This window comes from Falco rusticolus, chromosome 6, assembly GCF_015220075.1.
Source record: "Falco rusticolus isolate bFalRus1 chromosome 6, bFalRus1.pri, whole genome shotgun sequence".
In the NCBI taxonomy this organism is placed as follows: Eukaryota; Metazoa; Chordata; class Aves; order Falconiformes; family Falconidae; genus Falco; species Falco rusticolus.
Genome location: NC_051192.1, coordinates 12,354,451 through 12,376,532, shown reverse-complemented (window position 1 = coordinate 12,376,532; position 22,082 = coordinate 12,354,451). Strand labels below are relative to the sequence as shown.

The window sequence follows — 22,082 nt, the reverse complement described above, 5'->3', positions numbered from 1 at the left end:
CACTTCATGAAAAATAATCGATGTGATCAACACCTTTTTTTATACAGTCAGCTGCAGTTTGCTCCAGACTTGGTTTCACAGATTTAACAATAAAAGAGATGTAAAAGGAGTCAATATATTGTATATAATAGGGAAAAATCTAAATACCAGAATTTCCACCCCCCCCACACCCCCCCCCTTTTTGGACATAATGAAAAAGTATTTTTTAATTGCCACATGCTGTTTGCTTCTCATTTTAAAATAAACAGAGAAGCTCTCTTCGGGGAGAATACACGTTTATGTTCTTGACCGTCTCTATGGTTGATTTAAACATAAACTATTTAGTATCCTTTTTTGGTTTGGCTTTTTACTCCTTCATTCTGTTGGCAGCTTGCAAGTGTATTGACAGCACTGAGCACGTACATGAATTGATCTCAGAAGTGTTAATCTGGGAGAGTGATCCTTTCTTTGATCTGAAATCCCTTGGGCAGTACTGTCTGCTGCTCAAAAGGAACAGTGCCACAAGATTCAGCCTTTCCCCTGGCAGAGTTCTACCGTGTTGAAAAACATAGTAGAATAAAGTAAGAAAAATAGCAGGCAATAAATGGTTAAACTATTGCTCCTCACAGAATATTTGGATGATTGTCTGTAGTTTTGCAGATAAATTTCTTATCAGAATTTATTAAATTGTGAGCAAGTCAGGTGGGGACAAGAGAGTAGTTTTAATGTGATCACTGGCTAAATACCGAGCAACCCTTGCTGTTGAAATTGTTCTTCCCTGCTGCTTACTGCCGCTGTTGTTCGCATTCAAAGTAGATCACCTGCATTTACCACTCGTTGCTCAGTGGAAACCTGTAATTATGTTGTTAGACCTTGGTAGTGACTTGAAGCATGAGATGAGGAAAGAGGTTATGTGTGAGGCAACTAGACCATTAGGCGTTGCTGCAGCCTCAGAGCACTGGCTGCCAGCTACACCTTCCTGCTAGCAGAGCGTTGACCCTTTCCTTTTGTATCCTGCTAGGGGAAAATGGTGTTTTTTCATCTGGGGAAAAAAACTCTTACTCTTATCAAGGTACAGTATACTTAGCTTTCAGTTCATTAGTAGTGGTAGGCATAAAGTAGTTCCTGTTTCAAGGTTATTTTTGGCATTCAATGTTACAGAAAAGTGAGCGGATGTGTCTGCAAGTGCATAATTATATGACACAGGGTGACAGTGTTTGAGAACTGCAGGGTTCAAATGACAAAGCGCAATATTCAAATAGTCTCAAACAAATACAAGTAGAAGGTGCTATAACACTTTATTTACCAAACTAAGTGGAGAAAGGGAAGTCTGTGCAGGACCTCAAGAAGGAAGGGTAACTCAGTCGTGTGCTTGAAGTCCCAGTTGAGAGACTCAACTTCGCTGAGGGCACCTTGAGCTGTTCCTCAGAACATACTTCCACCAGAGCAGGATCCCAAGACTCTCCAGCCTCAGCATGTGGCCAATGGCCAAACTGCATGTACTAAGAACTGGCATATTCTTTTTAAGTTATGTGGCCAAGTAAACTTCAGCTTGTTGTAGACGTTGTGTGCTTGAGGGGCACGTTGTCTTGCTAGACCACTTACCTTTCTTCTCTGAAGTCACGAAAGGATGCAGTGAACAGAAAGGAGTTCCCTTTGACTCTCCGTTTCCATCCACAGTGACCTTTGTGGATACCTTACTAACAGGCTGGAAAGTCAAAGAGGAAAAGGACTTAAAGAGCGCATGTTGATTTTTGTCGATCTCAGGGCAGACCTGCCAGTTACTACAAATTTATCTCCTGTGCAAAATATAAAGGTTGTGATGACATTTTTTTATGAACAGGCAAGGCTGAGTAACATGTTTCTTCTTACGTAGAAAGGCTGCCAATTACAAAATAGACATGCAGCACCAGATGGATAACAGACATTTATCTCTGTGGAGTCCACTTCTATAAAAGAACTCTAGGCATATCCATCTCCCCAGTCTGCAAATGAGATCAGGGATTCCCTACTGAGGATTTAGTTTTATCCTGTGACAGTCTGAATATTGATCATTATGACTGTGAAAATGATAACCCCCCCCCCCCCAGTTTCTGGTAGTTTATTCTCCATGCATATAGCTCTCCATCTGGACAAAGCTTTCTTAGGAATTCATCCTAAGTCTTGCAGAAGCTTTTGAAAGTGGCAGTTAGTTACACTAAATAACAAATACCTTCAACAACTGTATTTCAAAGGTAGGAGTCAATACACTAACTACAAAGGCCAGTTTGAAGGTTAAAGGCTTTAACAGATTAAAATGTACTTCCACTTAATTTGTCTCTGTGACTGCTGATAAATATCACAGAGCAGGAAGAAGTACCCTTCACTGCCACGGGATGCCTTCTTTACAGCTGAAGAGTAGTTCCAAGATGTGGCTATTTTCCCAACTCCCCTTCTTCTGCAGGGTAGAGTTTTTCAGGGTTTAATATCCATGGTGATGCTGGATCTTGGTTTGGGGAGGTTTAATCTTGATGGTTCTGCCGAATAAGGAAGGCAGTATTTGCTGATCAGTATCTTTCACATTGTTTCCTTAAGTATCATTGGAATTTTTGGGCTGTGCTTTATTTTGTTTGTTTTTATTTGTCCTTCCTCTTCCTTCCTACCACCTGTTTCCTTTTGATAGATTTTTTTTTTTTGTGGTCCAGCAGGAAAATACCTCTGATAAGAGCATTATTTTTTGCACCTCAGTTTAACTCATTTCACATGATTCTCAACTTTTGTAAATCAAACTGAATGTTATTCTGTTGTGAACAGAATTGAGTTTTGTGTCCCAGCACTTCAGTGTGTGTGAGACTAGAGTAGACACAAATGGTTCGAGCAAGGTCCTGGTTCCACTGATGTCAAGGGTAAAACACTTGTGGATGGTAAGTCCTGCTCCATCTAGAAGTCTGTCCCAAGATCCATGGTCTGATTATTATTTATTTTTTTTCATTAGGAGAAACCCTGGTCATCACAGTTGAATTAAAAACTACTGGAATGCAACCTGACTCTTAACCTTGTGTGCACTTAGATACGGAAACTGTAGGCTTGGATATCAACAGGTGTAGATAAAAGATACTAAGCTGAATTAGACCTTGCAAAGAAAATATCAGAACTTGTTCTCCCATCTAAAAGACGGAAAAGGAAAGAAATTCTAGGACAAGGACAAATATTTTCTGTGTCCTTACTTATAAATTAATCCTTCCTTTTACTTTTCAGTGATGACAGTGGTGTCAGTTGATACACAGAAGAAGTCATGTGCTCACGTTAGACGGGTGTATTATCTTCTTGCACTATCACATTTGCAAAAAATGAGATTTCCAATTTTATGTGCTGTATTACATGTTTTCTTCAGTCCTTTAAGTAAGTACAAAATAGTGCTCTAGGACCGTGGAATACAAATTCTTATTCATATTGAATTATAAGGATAATAAGATTCACACGGAAGATGTAAGACAAAATCTTGGAAGGAAGAAATAATTAGACATGGAGGCAAATGTTGAATGGAATAAATGGAACTAGGTTTCAAGAAAGGAAGGTTGCACCTTATGCCTTCCTCAGTAACTGACTTCTGTAGACAAAGTGTAACAGATCTTATGTTTGGACTTCATTAGAGAAGCAACTGGCTAAAAGGGAGAGAAAACGCAGATTTTGAGCTGGACTTTGTAATAGTGTTATTCTTTATGGATTTTTATCTTGAGACCAGCTTTGGCTGTTATTATTTACGGCAGCATCATCAGTAGAAAGCAAATGTGTGCTGGTTAAATTGATTGATGATGCAAACTTAGGAGTCATTTTCCAGCCAGAATTACACAGTGTGAACTGCATATTGTTGGTTAAATTCCATCACGTTTCTGTTGGACTGTCTTCAAATAGCTTTTTAGTCACACCATTATGGTCTAGAAGAATTTTTGCTCTGTGCTGGGAACTCGTCAGTTGCTGTGACTAAGGAGGAAGACAACCGGATATATTAGAAGATTGTGTAATAATTGCATGATTTGAGGGAAAGGAAGTACATCCTAAAGTGTGGTGGGTGAAATAAGGAGTACCAGTGCATAAGGCACTGGTGAGACATCTTGTGGGATATAATGTAGAATTTGGGTTATCTGCTTAGGAGAGGAAAAAACCCAGGAAGTGTAATAGATGCAGAGTTAAGCTTCACTGTTACCCAGAAGAAAGGCATTAAGTGTTGAGAAAGGGAAGAGATTGGCTTTGTTAACCCACCAAAATAAAAGCTTACTGTTTGGTTTTGTTTTTTTTTAATTTCACTGTATTTACTTTGCAGTAAATAAATTTGCTCTTTATTTTTTCTAACTAGGAAGATAAACATCAAGGAGGGAAAATAACTTTGAAGTGCAATGTTAGCACAAGGTTAAATAGAGATGAATCGGATGTTGGTGCAGTTGGTCTGGAAATGGGAACAGTTCCATCAGCAGTGGTGTTCTGGACCATGGTCAAGGAAAAAGTCTTGATCGCCTTAAGGCAGAGCTTGCGTTTTAGGAAGGAGTTAATGTATTAGGGTTTCTTGGAGTAGCAGCAGTCTGGACATGGTGACCTTGGAAGTACCTTCTGTTCCTATGCTCCTAAAATATAAAAAATAAATAAGAAAAATTAGATAGTAACCTAGTGAAGATTAGTGTTAGGTCTTCATCCATTAACTTACTTTAAGCTGCTTTGTCTTGCTGAGATTTTATTTTGTTAGTATAATGTCTTAGCTTTTGTAAGGTAAGGTTACGCTAGAGTGGGGAACCCAGGATGGTTTTTATCTGGAATAATAATAACTATAATGCAAGCTGCTTTATTCATTCTGGATGTCAGTGAGACCTTCTGATGGTTTTTCTTCAAAGCATATAAAAACCTAAACAAATAATACAAGAAGATCTATAAATACTTTCCCAAAATGGAGCCAGAGGACTGAAGGCTTAGCTGAAGGGACTCGGAAACATCTATCTATCATTTGTCTGAGCTTTGACTGTTAAAATTTTCATTTCCTTGAAGGTTTAACTCCAGAAGCTTGGGAAGTGCGCTACTGTGATAAACCACTTTGCGTGGTTGTTGCAGTTTAGGGTTGACAGGCATTGTGTGAAGTGGTACCATCTTAACATCTACTGAATTCCATGTCGCCTGTGATCATCGTGGCCACTTCGAACAGGCCATAGATGTTATTAATTGGTATTGGCAGAATGAGTTCAGGTTTAGCCCACTAATTACAGTGCAAGAATAAACGCGTTTTTAGGCATTGTGGTCCGTCAAATGTATTTCTATAATGCTGTGTTACTTTAATTAGGAATCTTGCATGTTCAGGCTTTTCAATATACTGCATCAGGTCTTTAGGACATCCGTTGGTTTTCCTACAATGGAAGAGTAACCCTAAATCATAATGGAGATAGCTAGAAGGGATGGAACCCTGGAAACCTGAAAGAATATCACTGTTCACAAGACTGGCATTCTTAGCAGGTGCCTTCAGAGAAGATATTTTAATAACTTAAAAACATTTGTGGTTTAGTTGGATGTGAAGTTCTCTGTGTGCGAGTCTCAAGAACAGGTAAGGTTAGCTGAATATCAAGAGGTATCTTAGTCCTGTTTATTGAAGTAATTTGTTCAAAAGTAGTAGTGGGTTTTTTTTTATAATAGTTGCTGTATTTTAAAGCTTGTACCAACATTTTCCCTTGCATTTCTCATAACCATAATTTTGTTTGTGATCTCTGCAGTACAGTTTTTGTTTGTTTAGGAAACGTGTATTGCCTGAAAGGCATGGTTTCACCGTTATCGAAGAACTCTGCACTTGTTACAGTGTGTGTTGATACTAGTATAACAGTATGGAAGAGAGTATGCTTGTATGTTGTTAAGAGCTACAGGTAAATGTTTCTGTGCAACAAATAATAATGCTTTCACAACACTATTTCACAAGAAATATTCAAGCTTTGGGGGGGAAAAAAAGTGTGTGTGTGTTAATGTATAAACTGCATCTGATATAGATGATGTGGGCTGGAAGGCCAGCAAAATTACTCCTCATATTTCTCTATATTCAGACTGGATTAAGAAATACACAGACAATACTTTTTAACCTAACTTGAAGATAACTTGACATCCACCAGGCTCACCTTTCTGAAAGTTAGACACTTTGCTATTGCCAGGATCTGTTACACTCCAGGCTCTGGAAAAACCTGGAGTTAGACATGGAGTAAGAATATCTATGAAAAAGGGCCAAAGAGAGAATGCAGCTCCTGTGTTAAGGGAGACTGAATGATTAGAGCTGCTCTAGTTTAGAGAAGAGACAGCTGAGTTGAGGATCTGATAGAAATCAGTAAAGTTATAATAGCATAGAAAAGGCTGACAAGGGGAAGAATATTCACTAATTTTTTGTAACTGAAAAGTAAAGCAATACCTAGTGAAATCACAGAGCTTAAGGCAGGCTGAAGAAAACTGGTTGGTTGGTTGGTTTCACATAATGAACTCAGTTTTGGGACTCGCTGTCTCAAGATGCTTTGGAACCAAAGGTTCCAAGTACATGGAATCAGAACTTGGGGAGGAAGGATCTATGCATCTATGCCATGGCTATTAGATAGTTTTGCGGGTTGGTTTTTTTAGTTGGTTTTGGGGTTTTCTTGGTTTTTGGTGCTTTTTTTGGCTCAAGTAGTCTGCAGAATTACTGGTTTCTGACAGCTGAGAAACTGATACACAGGGAAGAACTTTGTTCCTAATTCTATTCCCTAAGTGGCCCTATGAGCCACCGTGGAGCCAGGATTAGGGACTATGGCATAAACTGATAACAAGGTCTTGTGAACATAAATTAGACAATTTTAATTCATTATATTTAAAATCAGACTCCCTAGTGAGCTGGTAAAGTAGTATTGTATACGTACTGGATATAGTTCGCAGGTTCTGCTAATGCGTAATCTTAACATTGTAAGGAGTACTGTTTAAGCAATCTCTCTTATTCTTGTTCTTGTTAGCTTGGTGTTGTCTTCTAGTTTTCCCTACATGTTTTCTCTCTGTCAGGACTAGAAATTACAAAGTGGAGGGTGACAGGAATGATCAACCATACAGAACAGCTTCCATATGAGGAGTTAATTGCATTGACTAAGACATTTCACCTTGGAAAAGAAATGGTGGGGATGGTGGATACAGTGGATGTCACCTTCTCAAGGTTATTTGCTGTTTTGTAGGCAAGGGAATGTTAATTAATCTCTGATAACACAAGAATTAACCAGTATCAAATGAAAATACCATTGGCAGATACCAAACAAACGGAGCACTTTGCAAGGTGTCAACTAAACATTGAAAGCCATAAGGAGCTGTGGGTGCCAAAAAGTTCCTTAAGCAATTGAGAGATAAGTGGATTTTCCTTCTGTTAATGATCCAGGAGCTACACTGGGGGCTGAGAAGCTACACTGGGGAAGTACCACTGTGTGCTTGCCTCAGCCTGTCACTCCGTGCCAGACGAGCTTAGCTAGGTGAATATTCTGTCTGTACTGGCTGGGTCATTGCTGTTTTTTGTTTCCTAAATTGTGTCCTAATTTAATTTTATTCTACCAAACATTTGTGAAATGTCTCTTCGTTTTGCTTCCCTGCCACGCTTCCTGTGTAACTTTATTAAAAATTTGATGGTTCTTCTCTTTTCCTCTTTCAAGTCTGTATCCCAATTCTCCGTTGTAAATTATAGCCCATCAGCCTTCCTCCTGGTCCAAGACTTCCTCCTCAAGTCTGAGAACCCAAAAATGTTGGGTTTACTCTAATGGCCAGATAATGACAAGAAGTACAAAAATTACTATAAAGGATCCAATACTCCATGAACAGAGTTCTGGTCTGACTTTTATGTCAGTGTATGTTTTTGTAGAAGAGTAATTTGCTATACTCCACCTAATTTCAAGGTTCATTTTGCATCCTCTTACTTGGTATTTATATTGCCTGCATTTCTCCCAGTGTGGAAAGGTTTGCTAGCTGCCACAGGTGGAAATTCGCCTGAATCGTATTAGGTTTGCTACATTTCACAAAGATTTGCTAGACAATAATTAAACAAATTATCCTTTTGTAAATTTTTAGTTAAGTTGTAGGGTTTTTTGTGAATACTGGTCAGCAGCAGCAGTATAAAAAAAAAATCAGTTTTCAGAAGTAGGAAAGTTTTGTCTAAGCTCTGGTGGCCTTTTTCCTCAAACATGGTGACTCAGAACTTTCTTTTCCTCATTGAAGACTTTGATGCTATACAAGTTGAGAGGAGTTCACTCAAAAATTCTAACTTGTCCTAGACTAAGGGTAAGTATATTTTCAGTCTTCTCTGTTGCATGGGGAAGCAAGGCTACGAAGGCTGTCAGCTGGAAGTATGCTTACTGTAACAACAAATGGAGGCAGGTCTTGCAGCTGGTGGTGGGGAATTTGGTAAAGTAGGCTTATTTTAAGCCTTGATAATATTGCTTGCTTTGAACTTTTCATACCTTCCATTGGAAAGACTCTTGTAGGTGTGACTTTTTTTCTTCTCTCTCTCCTCTCCCCCCCCAGTCTCTAAAATCCATCCAAAAGTATTAATTGCAGGACCAGCCAGGGCAGTGCCCTCCCCCTGCGCTGGGCACCGGTGAGGCCGCCCCTGGACCCCTGTGTTCAGCTTTGGGCCCCTCACTGCAGGGGGACGTGGAGGGGCTGGAGCGTGTCCAGAGCCGGGCAGGGGGCTGGGGCAGGGGCTGGGGCACAGGGCTGATGAGGAGCGGCTGAGGGACCTGGGGGGGTTGGCCTGGGGAAGAGGAGGCTCAGGGGGGACCTGATCGCTCTCTACAGCTGCCTGACAGGAGACTGTAGGCAGGGGGGGTCGGTCTCTTCACCTGGATAACAGGTGACAGGACAAGAGGAAACAGCTTCACGTTGTGCCAGGGGAGGTTTAGGTTGGAGATTAGGAAAGATGCCTTCACTGAAAGGGCTGTCAAGCCTTGGAACAGGCTGCCCAGGGAAGTGGTTGAGTCACCATCCCAGGGGGTATTTAAGAGATGTGTAGCTGTGCTGCTTAGGGGCAGGGTTTAGTGGTGGACTTGGCAGTGCTAGTGGTTGGACAAGACTATCTTAAAGGTCTCTTCCACCCTAAACAATTCTATGATTCTGGGCAAAGGCGTGGATATGTCACTGGATGGAAGAATGGGCTTGTTTAATGTGCTGCATCTGTGTTAGTAACTCAACAACTACAGGTAATTTCAGTGGCACTGTTTTTCCAGATTTGGCAGAAAATACTTTGATATTTATTGCTACTGTTTAATCTAGATAGGGGGAAGGCTTAAGCCAGACTGTGTGCTGACTTTTTCCTGTAAGAAAAGTTAAATTAGCTTTCAAGAATAAAGTGTGAGTTTACCAAATGTTGTAGGTTACAGTAATTGCACTTTTTGATGAGAAATAGAAAACCTGTTTCATGAAAACTTCAAAAAAACCTACTGAATGAGTTGTAACAAATTCTATAGAATACTAGTGTAAAAGGTAGCATGCTATTGTGCTGTTGAGAGTACAGCACAATATTATTTCCAAATATATTTTGTACATTAGTGGAGCTCTAACAAAACTTTAAAGAAGATTTTTTTTTTTTGTTTATACATTTTCAAGTAAAATTGCTGCAGTTTGCTACATCTACGTATCTGTATTTTGCCTTTTTTTTTTTTTTCTTGGTGTGTTGCTTTCTGTTTCAGTGGAGCTTGACAGTAATTTAATTAAAAAGCAGTTTCTGAAAATGGATAGCCATAATGAGCTAAATGATTCTGTGATTTTTATAAAGTATAGAAATACTGTCCTGTTATTATAAAGGATATTGGAATTGTCAAGTTGCACTGTAAAATCCAGAAAACCAAGTGGATCTTTACTGTTAGCATGGACTAGGCTATTGTGTATCTCAAAATTGTTTTACGGATTATACTTGTTCTAAAAGCAAGGATTATGTTTCTACATTGAGATCATTACATTGCACAGAAATTTTAATGTTCTTCCTTTACAGATTGATTTTTGTGTATCAAAGGAGGAGGATGCCAGTGACCATCATCAGGCAAAATCATACGGAGTTCTGCTCCTGTTTTGTAGGAGCAGGTGGTTAGTTTAAAGGAGCCCAGTATTTGATTTTAGTGAACTGCTGAACCTAAGGATTCCCAGTACACCAAAATATCTAGAAATCCTGTACATAATGTAGAAAATATGAATTGTACACTAAAATACAATGTGGCTGCTGCTGCTTTGTCCACGTTTCTGTAAGCATGCTTCTCAATTAAGCAAGTGTTTCTCAGCCAAATCTGTATAGCTCTGCACTTGCCTGATGCTATCTAACAGCCTGTCTGCAGGTAACAGTTATTTTTTGATAACACATGAGACACTTGAAAATCTTCAAAAATTCTCTTGGCTTCAATGGGCACAATTCTTGTCATTTTAATGAAAATACAAAATTGAAGGAGGAACATGTTTCCCTTCTCTTCAACATGCTTTAGCTACAGCTGTTTCCTTTTAACTGTGTGTACCTTAAACTGCTGAAGTTCTTGTTAAGTGTAGACATACCCCTTCCCTCTGGCACTTGCTGCAGTGTTGCTTAATATGCTGAGAGCCTCTGTGAGGCTTGTGAAAGGAGGTTGCATGTGGCTCCTGCCATGACCTGGCAGGGAGCTGGGAATAGGAGGTGCATTCCTCAAGGAAGAGCAGGTGGTACTTTGAGGTGGACCCAAAGCTACCACAGTAGTAGCGCATAACATGTTTGCACACCTAAATGAGAATTAAGTGCTTATTATCAGTCAGCATTTTCTCCTATGTTTGAGACAAAGAATCAACAGGAAAGGAGGGAAGTAAATATTGAAAAAAGCAATAACAAAAAAGCAGATTCCAGAAGGAATCTGGAAATTTAGACTCATGGTAAAATGTTCTATGTATTTTCAGACTCCTGGAGTGTTTACTCACCACTGAGGAAGAATTAGAAGTGTGATTCAGCATCTCAGTTGGGAGCATTAAATCCAATCTGTAATAAATAATTCTGTGGTAAATTTACCTACAAACACAGACAGAGGAAGACTGGAATTATTAGTCTTATACCAAACAACTCTCAAGTCTCCTAATGGGATATAGTAATGCAATTGCTGATTACATTAAGGAAAACCCCTTGTTGTGCAGCTCAAGGCATACTGCTGCGTGTCTGTGTTGAAATTTCCCCATCTTTAAACATGAGGATAAATATTTATTTAGAGTCATTATGAAGCTTGGTGCTAGGTTTTTTGGATGGTTAAAAAGGTGGTGGTGATATAATCACTCATCCTTGCGACTTGTACAAGGAATGCTCTTTCAATTAAGGTTTATTATCTCTATTAATTAACTTCGTAGGTCATAAGAGCATAGGTTTTATTAGAGAAAAACAAACACCTATCAGTGAAAACCACACATAGCTCTTTGGAGAATGTGAGAAACATCTTAGGATTTTCCAGAAGTGAAAAATTGCCTTTATCCTTTTCGCTAATAGTGTTGCTTTCAGTACAACTACCCTTTACCTGTGGGTAGTACCAACCAGTGGCAGAGGTCTTACAGAGCATTTTTCTTCTAGGATTGTGCTTTCTTTTCTCTCCTCTTTTTCAATGGCAACTTACCATTTTAAGGAAAGAACAGTATGTGTTTCCATTTCTGATGCTGGCAGCCTGTCAAAGCAAGTCCTTTATTTTCAGAAGATTATCTGTCTGATAGTGTAAGGTATTGTAGTTCACTGCTACCTGGTGCCAGTTCAGAACATCTGAAGAGCCAAAGGTTCATCACTGCTCCATCAAGAAGATTCATACGTTTTGCCCCATCCTGTGATCAGAGGGGTGTCTGCAAAGAGGAGATGCCTGCAGTTTGGTTTTGTGATTAGTGTATGACTTGCCATGAGTCAGGTCTGGGGCTGTGAGGAGGGAAGAACAGTGATGTCTCTGGGCGAAATTAATTGTTCCCTTCAGCTGGATCTGGCTTATGGGCAAGATGTTTCTCAGCCCTGGGACTGAAGGCATGTGGTGCAAAAAAATGTTGAGCTAAGCCGGGTAAGTTTAGATGATATGTCTTGGATGGCAGATACTTCTGTTTGACTCTTCCTGCAGCTTTGTCTTTCCAAGAAAAGGAAGTTGTCACAGTTCAGTGTGCCCAAAACTTGGTTGTTTGTAAACCAGGCAGTGTAATCTTTTCTCGGCAGTGATGCTGAGTGGCCAGTTTTACCACTGGTGGTAGCTTTGGGGAGCAACCACAGTATATGTGAGGATTGTAGCATGTTTTGATGGTGATTGCACAGGAGGACTGAGTTTCAAACTAATTTTGTCTGTGGCAAGTCTTTGTTGTGATGGCCTTGGTTGTACTATAAGTAAACATGGCAATTACTCTGAAGAATGGTTCCATGACGTGCTTTGTGGAATTGCCAAGACCTTGTGATCTCCATTGTTCAAAGTGTTAATTTCAGGTAGACCAACGGGGTATTTTTACTTAGTATTTTGAGGAATCATAATTTAAATGACATTTTCTGTACATAGATTTCATATCACCAAATGGTAACGTGCAAGAGTTATGAGCACACGGTTAAGCTAAAAATAAGCAGTCGCAATGCTTTAACCTTCCCCCTTGTGCTGTGCTCTTTAGTTTTTCTGTTGCATGTTGGGGTGAGAGTTGGAAAAAACAGTGAATCTTGTAAGTGAGAAGTGTTGGGTAGCGTTTGAATGCCCACACAGGTGCATCCCTACTGTAAGTTTTGGGTGTTGGTTTTGGTTTGTGTTTTTTTCCTTTTAAACAAATGTCCTGTGGTTATTAACCTGTATTCATAAAACAATGGCCTGTTCTAGTTCAGGCTGAAAATGGTGGAACGCTCTCTCTTAAGCAATGTTAGGTTAAAACTTAGTTTTCTGGGACTTTGTTCAGTTATAGGCAAGCACCAAAAATCTTACTGTTAGACTGGGAGAGCTGTGCTGACTTGAAGGTGTGCTGTTCTCTAGATCTGAATTCCTGTTGGAAAAAAACCAACATATTGCTTTCTAGAAGCTTGTAAGGAATCGCAGCTTTGGAAGGACTTTGAGTCCTGCCTTGCTACCCCTGTCCCTCCCCCATCTCATTTCTGACTGGAAATTAGTATGTTTTCATTCAGTCTTCTAAATTAAAAGATGCTCTTACATCTCCTTTTAGACATCTTAAATGTCAAAGTATTATTGAACGTTGTAGGTGTTGAGAGGTGTGGCTAAAATTTTCTGAACTGAAGGTGTTTTGAATTTATATTTACAAAGTATGTATATTGTAATATATTTACTTTTAAGCGAAACACACAAATTACGTGAGAGGTCTGCTTTGGATTTTAAGACTTACTATGTTTTCTTCCATGCCTATAAAAAAAAACAGTGGAGAGCATATCTTTGTGAAATTAATCACCAGAAAAAAAATAATCGTAAGTCTCTGACCTCAGGGATAGGGAAAATCTGAAATTCTTCTTGCCTTTGAAAGTAAATTAGTAGCAGGTTGGTCTTTTCAGGATATATATTCAGTTTTCTGAAACATCCACACAGTATACTTTTGATAATGTGTGTTTGTGGTTACCACTTTGCTGTGACAGTAGCTGCTGAGGCTGACTTGCTAGGACAATGCTAGAAGCACTTGTGGCTACAACAATGTGGGTTATAGTCCAAGATAGTTGTTGGTTTGTGTTTTTTTTTTTTTAATGAAACTTACACTTGCAAGAAACCTGTCATGGAGATGGTTGCTGGAGAAATGCTTTTGCATGTTTAATCTGGGAATGAATAAACTATGCTAATGGTGTCATTTTAGCAGTAAAGTGTGCGTCTAAAGGACTTCTGTTACGGCTGCACTGGTGATACACACACATCTACCTGGCTAGGATCAGCAGCGTGAAGTGCATGGTGGTAAGAGTCAGCAAAGCTGGAGATGGGGTACTGTGAGCCATCATGCACCCCACACCCTCTGCCTTTGAGAGCTCTGGGTTGCTATCAGGGCAACGACACTCTGTGTGTCAGAGAAAAGCCATCACAGCTCAGAGCAAAAATGTGTAAAATATTCAGTGTGCAAAGAATAGTGAGATTCTTGGGAAGTGTTAATGAAGGCAAAAATGAGAATGGAGGGTGAATGTGCATCTTGAAACACTTCTTGAATGAGATGTTAATTGTTGTAATAGTTAGAGGTGTGAATCTGGTGATTTGTGAACTGCAAGATTTTAAAACATTTGAGACAATGCCATGTGGAGCTTTGAATTTCATATTTGGAGAGGAAACTTAATTTACCAGATTTCATTCAAATAGATGTTTTGCTGAAATATATTAGAAGAGTTTCAAGATTGATTGCTATCTTCTTTGTGAGATATAATATGAAGTTGTGCATTTTGGTACATGTTTAAAGAAGCTTCCTTATTAGAGAGGCTGTGGTGGTGGTGGTGGTAACTCCAGTCAAGGAATTGTGCTGTATTTCTAGGACTTCGCAACCACTGACCACATGAAGATACTGCAGTGATCTTAATCCTTCTGTCAGTGATTGTAAAAAGCTGAGGAGTGTTGTAGCTACCTGTTTCAAAAGATGATCAAAACATGGTATTTCATATAAGGAAAATGTGATGTTGCTAGTATTTTATTTTTCATAAATGAAAGAACTGGTCAGGTTTTCTGAAGTTGCTGCTGACAACTTTAGGAGCACTTCTTCATCTTGTCCAGATAATTTCTGTAAGCATTAACCGCATCATGCACTTTCCATTCATATCTTAAAATTAACATTTGAAAAAGATTTAAGTGCCACTTTGATTTTTGCCATTGGGCATAAGTTGTCCTCATTTGTGTATTAGAGCAATATTCACACTGCTGATCAACTTTCAGGCACCTGGTTTAGATTTATTTAGATTTATTATTGTATCTATTTTAGATTTATTATCATATCTAATTTAGATTTATTTAAACTCACTTAATTGGAAGAGAAAAGGGGCAGTTCTTGAAGTGCAGTTTTGTGTGCAGCCTGCAAGAAGACCTGTTCATTGAGGCCACACAAAAGAAAATTGGTATACCCTCAAGAGGGGGAAGCAAAACTCCAAATTCAGGTGCATAAAGGTGATATTCTAATGCCTTCCCATCTTTTCTGTCATTCATCTCCCCAGTGAATTTCTGGTTTGGTTTGTTTTTTTAAAAAAAACTATTTGTATTTCCCTACTAAAGCAGCAGGGATGAAGAACTGAATTTGTACACGTGTGAGAAGAATGACAGTCTTAACAGGACCTTCATAAGAGGAGACACTAAGGTTTTTTTTTGGAAAATGTGTTTGCATGTATGGATAAACACAGATGAGAGATGATTATCAGCATCAATGTCTCTATATTGTATATTTGTTATTCTCTGAGAAACAGTAAGAAACCTGTTGAAATATTGTAGAATCAAAGCTTTGAAATTACGTTTATGTAGGAAAAGAGGAAGCATTTTATAGCAACTTTAAAAGTGCTGTGGTTTTTAAAGCAATTTGTTAATATCTCATTTGAATAATTATTCTCTTGACTGTCTTTTAGCGAGCAATACAAATACTTGAGCAACAGATTAACAGTTCTTTGGAAGTGGTAATGCTCAATAGAATGTATTTTTGAAGGATTTTTCTGAAGTAATATCCTTTTAATGCTGTTTCCAGAGTTTCCATTCAGAATTTTGGCTAATTCTTGCATTATTGATTTGAAAAAATCAGATATTTGTCAAGAACTTCCTGATTAAATCTTCTTCCTACTTAAAAACCAAACCTAAACCCAGTTATTTCTGGCAAACTACTTTTCCTGCAAAGGACGCACACCCTGACCTTTACACATCAGGTTGGAGCATTTCTGAAAGCCACTCTGGTTCTGCCTGGTATATCAGCACAGCTCTGTAAACTTGATTATTCCTTGCAATTTCTCTTTGTTACTTTGAGGTTGTAATGTTTTATACTTGTGTTTTTGTTTTGTTTTGTTTTTAATTAAGCATTGGAAAATGGTGAGTTGAAATTGTATGCTGTTTAAAAAAACCAAACCAACAACCCAGAGTGTTACGCCTTTGTCAGGCAAAACCAACATTATTTTGTTAGCAGTCCCAGTTTTGGTTTTAGAGTATTGACAAGGCAAAGCGTGAGTCTTTTTTGGCAGCTGTAGCGTTCGCCCTGTGTGTGAGAACCTTTAAGTGACATTGAATGCCATTTGTTTTATCGGCGAACCAGAGGAGGATTCGGTTCACACAGGGTATGGTGAGCAACGTGCATCCTGCCGGGGATGCTGACAATCAGCAGCAACAGGAAACTGCTTTGCACCAGCTTTGAAGGACGCCAGAGCTTGTTTGAAAGCCAAGTGTAAAGCAATCTAGCTGAGGGATTGTCTCAGCTAGTGCTTGCACATCTGGGAAGCAGGTTTGTGTTTCACAACGTCCTTGCCAAACTGGTAGGAGCTGGGTGTGTCAAGATCTAACTTAGTCTTTTGAGACGCCAAGCATTTATTTTACAAGTGACATGCTTTATTTTTAAAAAGTCTTCAATCTGGTGATTCAGTGTTTTGGAGTTGGTTGTTGTTTTGGTTTTTTTTTTCCCTTAGGAGGTCCGAACATATGGGCCATCACCTCTGAAGAGCGGGCCAAGCATGACAAGCAGTTTGATAGCCTTAAACCCACAGGAGGCTACATTACAGGTTGGTCTGAGATTCTGCATTACACATTAACTTCTGTGTACACATAAATATCTCTGTAAAACAGTTTGAAAACTACATCCTATTTCTAGCCCTTTGTTGTGTGATTAATAACCATACTCTTTGGGCAAACAGCCATGGGTTACTACTAAACTTCTACAAGCTTTTGGCTGAAGTTTGGCACAGGACTGCTCTTTCATTAACCATGTCACTTCTGAAGCTAGCAGTTATGTGCTGTCATTCTGTCTAGTTTCAAAAAACAATATCAGACAAAATCTGTGCTTAGATGGGAGGCTGCCAAGGAGCACTTAGAGTAGCTATTGTGGAAAGTGACGCCAGAGACACCAGAAGTGGCTCTTCTCTGTCTGAACAGTGTTGGAGAATGCTGTGCTGTTTAGATATCTTTGTCTTGGAGGAGGAGGCAGGGAGGGAGATGCTGACAGCTTGTCCCCGTTAATGACTGCTTGGAAGTTGTTAACCCCTGGGCCTTCAGTGAGTTCTGGATAGGCAAATGGCATTTTGCAGTGGCCTGCTGTCAGTTCCAGTTGCATTCAGCTACTTCTCCTCTGAAACAATTGGGTCACGTTGCTGTGTGCTTTGGGATTTGCAGTTTTTAGATTTAAGAATCTGCTTGTGATACCAAGAAAAGAATCAAGTTCACTGGCAAAGATGACTTAATTGCTGTTTGCGTGTAGATGAGCACTGAAGACCAGCCCTGATCATTCTTACCTGCCTTATCTGCTAATGCCCTGTCTGGTGACTCCACTGTCCTCGCTTTTCAGCTTTTGGGGCTGAAAAGGACTGAGGAGAGAGTGGGAAGTTGTCTGGAACATGCATGTCTTCTGGCAGAGTAATACATAACTTCTACTTTGGCCAAACGGCACTGGGAGGCTGGTGTTTACCACCTGCTGAAAAGTATGCAGTGCCAGGGGCTGCCTTTAGGCCACATCTGGGCTCTTACCTGCACGTATGTCTGCAGGCTTCATTAATTATTTGGCAAGTGCTTGAAGTGAAAGGTTGTGTATGAATATAAGGGAAGAAAGAGCTGACAGAAAAACATGAAGTCTTGGCTTTTAAGCATCTGTAATGCACTCATAAGTAAGCATAAAAACCACTATCCATGTTTTATTATGCATTTGTTTATGGCATGATCGGTACCATTTGATGGAACTTGGTATGGGAATGCACAGCAGTCCCCTTCCTGAAATACTGGAATAGTGGATGTTCTCTGATGGAACAGAATATTATCTAGAGAGGCAATACCGGCTCAAGTTAGAGTGGATAAAGGAGAAGGAAAGAAATAGCATATTCAGCCTTTCCTGTAAAAGTAGTTGAGTCAGGACTAAATCATCAGTCATTTTTACTTCTTTAAATCTCGCATTTTTTAAATGGTTAGCAGCTGTTGATTTGTGACCTGTTAAAGCTTTTTGTAGCTATTTTAAATAACTTCTCGGAGCAAAGATTCAGGATTACAGAATACTTGGGTATCTGACAGTTGCTGTCACCAGGGATGGAGTTAGGTGGTACAAAACTGGAAAGATTGGCATCTAGCGTGCTGGTTCCTTTTGAAAATCTGGTCCCACAAAAGTGTCCTGAGATCTTCTGAAAAATCTGTCTGTACTGTAAAAGTCTACCAGTTTGGTTTTTTTTTTGTTTATCATAGGTGATCAAGCACGTACCTTTTTTTTGCAATCAGGTCTACCAGCTTCAATTCTTGCTGAAATATGGTAAAGTACTTACTTTTTTTTTTTTTTTTAACATGGGAGATGTGTAGCATTCAAATATTGCCTTTGGTGTGTTGTGTTGTCTTAAGGAGACTTTCAGCAAAGTAGGAGTGTTGTATGAATCATTGTTTCAATTTTATTAAATTTAGGGGAAGGATTGAGCCCGTATGTGTACCAACACAATTAAAAAGCAATATTTTTTAAAGTCTTTCTTAGGCTGTTAATTCAAATGAGATCATTCTGAACACAGCCTTTTTAAACTATAGTAAGTACTTCAAACAAAAAGCAATGATAAATTGCAAGGCTTTTGTAGAGGGAAGTGCCTGTTGGAGTGCCACAAAGGTCATTGTTAACCCTTGTCTTTATATTTGAAATAATAGCACGGAAAAAGAGGTAAAAAAATAACACTTTAAATAATAATATGGAAAAAGAGGTAAATACTGGGGTAATGAATTGCTGGAGATACCAAATTGAATGATGTTTTAAAGAATATTAACTACTTAAGATTAAGTGTGCTACTAAACTGGGAGTGGAAAATACTCTGGAAGTAGAAGACAGGAAAAAAAAACTGAAGCCACAGAAAATGTTAGTAGGAGGTCAGTTATACTGTATAATACCAACCAATTCCGTAATGCTGGAACTGGAAGAAGTGCTGTTCTTTGCAGCATATATGTGGTGATTGCAACACTCAAAACATTTTCTTCTTTGTAACTCTTCAGTCACTAGAATACTGTGTTCATTTGGGGATACTTGGTTGTTACCAAGATCTTCACCTGTTAAAAGACATGGAGTGGATGCTCATAATAACTAAGAACAACTCGCTTGTGAAAGAATACTACAGAAACTAACCACATGCAAAGTTATTTTCTTCTTCAAACACTAGAAAAGAGTGGTAAGGAATTTTTTCCACAGGACCTTGGCATTTTATACTGAAGAGTAACAGAATGAAAGGGAAAATGTAGTTAAATATCAAGTAGGATTTTTTAATTCTCCTAATTCTATTTACAGTCCTGTGCCTAGTCCTCTCATGTTTAAGTATTAATAAGATCTCATATTTTCTGTCTGACCAGAAATTTTCTGTTTATATATGCACTGTTGCATATATTTCCTGTTGTATTTATTTGGAAAAGTGTCAAAAGATGACAGTGTGGTTTAAAAAAACCCAACACTATTTGTGAATTAATGGAGTTTTCATAGTGGTATATAGTGTCTTTACCAGGTTTCTGTGTACTCCTGTTTCAGACTCTTGCGTTAATTCCCTACATTACCAAACATTAATTAAAATAATTAGTCTAGCTAGTAGCATAGAAAAAAGCATAGCAGAGGCAGCAAGTGTATCTACTGAGCAGGATACTACTGCTTTTCCAAGTGTTTTCCTGTTTCTCAGGTTAAGTATTTAGTATACAGCATCTGTAAAACTGAACTCTGCAGAAGGCTACTAAGTGGGTAATCAAACTTATCAAACTTCTGAGGGTTTGAACGTTGTCAAAAGTGAAAGATCTACAGATGGTTGTAGTAAGTTTCTTGTTTTCTTATACAAAACCAGTAAATAAATCTGATAGAAAAGCTTCTCATTAAGTGAAGAAGTTAAATTTACATTTCTTTCTTGCGGGCTTTTCTAACTTTATTTTATTTTAAGGACACTATCGGACCTGAACAAGGATGGAAAAATGGATCAACAGGAGTTCTCTATAGCCATGAAACTCATCAAGCTGAAATTGCAAGGACAGCACTTGCCTGCAGTTCTCCCTCCTGTCATGAAACAAACTCCAGTATTTTCGCCACTAATGTCAGCTCGCTTTGGTACTTATGAATATATAATTACTTAGTGTTTAGCGGTAAAACCCCACAGTTAATTTCAGACAAATACAAGCATTAATCTGACCACAATAGTTGAGTGCATCAGTGGGAAAAAACCCCCAAGGATATTCTGATTTAGGAAATTCAAAGTCACTTTCTTGACATTTTTTAATAATTTCATTCTTTGAAGACATTTAATAATAAAGAAAAACCTTCTACTGAATTTTGACATGAGGTGCAGGAAGGCCATTGACATCTGCCATCTGACTTGCAGGTTGTCATCTTGTACTGGTGGTCTTTTTTTGTCTCCCTCCTACTCATTCACCTATTTATACTCAGGGTTTTTTAAAGTTAAACTTAGTAAAGGTCAGAGTTTTGGTAGAACACTTATTTAAAGTATTTTTTCCAAAATTAATCGGATTGTCTGTTTTGTTGATACGATCGATTTGAATATGAGTCTACTTACTTTTTTTTTTTCCCCTTCTGATGGTGTTTTGGGATTCAGTGCATGCCTGTTATTTAGTGCATACTTCTTTTCTGAAATTCGATGTATGCCTATAGTAATTACATACATGGTTTAAAGTGTCTGTCCATCACTAAATCTTGTGTGTTTGCGTGCATGTGTTTATAGATAGCTATGGTTGGCATATGATTACTTCCTACTAACCTTCCATCATCTCATCTGCATACTCTTGTCTTTGAGAAGATTCAGCCAGTAATTCAAGTGCTTACTTGCTTCAGGCAGCTGTCTTAAAGAAACCGTTTGATAGGCTTAAGTCCCTAAGTATGCACTTTTCACAGGTATGGATTCTTCCTAAGCCAACACTTGGAAGAGTCTTAGTTCAGAAACAATACCAGCTTTTTCCCTGTAGAGGATTGTCACAACTTCTGACTTGCACTTGAAGTCTCTCTCGGGGGCCAGACATGGAAAGGCTTGTTGAAGAGCTAGTTGAAGATGCAATTACAGAAAACCAGATCTTACTCGTTTGTGAAATACTAGTTAAATATACACTGAGAATTAATTGCTTGCAAGGATTATTTTTTTCTTAAATTCATGTTCTTCAATGTATTTTTCTCTGTGTCTTCTCTAAATTTTAGAGAAAAAGTAAATATTATACATGAGCATCTATTTTAACTCATTGTATCTCTGGACACAGGTTGTTTTGTGTAGTTTCTGCCTAGCATAATGGACCCAATTTCTTGCTGGAGCCTCGCAGTATTAAATCGTGACTTGTTGGATTTTGCTCTAGGAATGGGTAGTATGCCAAATCTGTCCATGCCAACGTCTATGTCTACGATCACACCATTAGCTCCCATGTCTCTGACCTCCATGACTTCCATTCCTCCTTTGGTTATCTCTGCTCCCCTGGTGCCTTCTGCCAGTACCTCCTCGTTGCCAAATGGAACATCCAGCCTTCTGCAGCCTTTGTCCGTACCTTTCTCTTCAAGTAAGTATAGTACAGTGCAGTACTTGCTTTCAGAATTGTGAATCTCATTTTCTCTATGGCTAGTTTCAGACAGGAATGCTAATACTTGCATGTGAGCTAAAAAAAAACATGTTAAATTGTATTTCTTCCAAAGTTGACATTTGTCAAATCGGTTCTAACTAGTTAATCTTAACAACAAGGCGCTGATTAGCTTTTCTTACTTCTGTCAAAGCCTTGAGTGTTTATTACGAAGTTTTACCTTCTACCCAGTTGTTTTACAGTTTTTGGTGGTTTTTTTTGTTTGTTTGTTTCAGCACTGCCTCATACTGGTTCTTTAGGTCCCATGGCAGGAGGGTTTGGTGGTACTAGTATACAGAAGGCACAGTCATTGATCGATTTAGGATCTAGCAGGTATGAAAGTTAATTTTAAAATGGTTGTGTCTTAAACTTGAGTAGCATACCTTCCAAAACTTAAAGAGCATTTCTATTTTCAAAGCATATTCATTAAAAATGAGT

The 22,082-nt window shown here is 38.7% G+C and overlaps 1 protein-coding gene across 4 annotated transcripts in view; it reads left to right on the top strand.

The window, feature by feature from the left end:
• Positions 1-22,082, top strand: part of ITSN2 (intersectin 2) — an 88,227-nt gene that overhangs the window by 16,422 nt on the left and 49,723 nt on the right. For all 4 annotated transcript variants that reach the window (XM_037391479.1, XM_037391476.1, XM_037391477.1 and 1 more), the window contains exons 3-7: positions 16,526-16,618; positions 18,279-18,342; positions 19,979-20,142; positions 21,390-21,587; positions 21,881-21,977. In XM_037391479.1, coding sequence (XP_037247376.1) covers positions 16,526-16,618; positions 18,279-18,342; positions 19,979-20,142; positions 21,390-21,587; positions 21,881-21,977 — 616 coding nt within the window. The remainder of the gene's footprint in view (positions 1-16,525; positions 16,619-18,278; positions 18,343-19,978; positions 20,143-21,389; positions 21,588-21,880; positions 21,978-22,082) is intronic.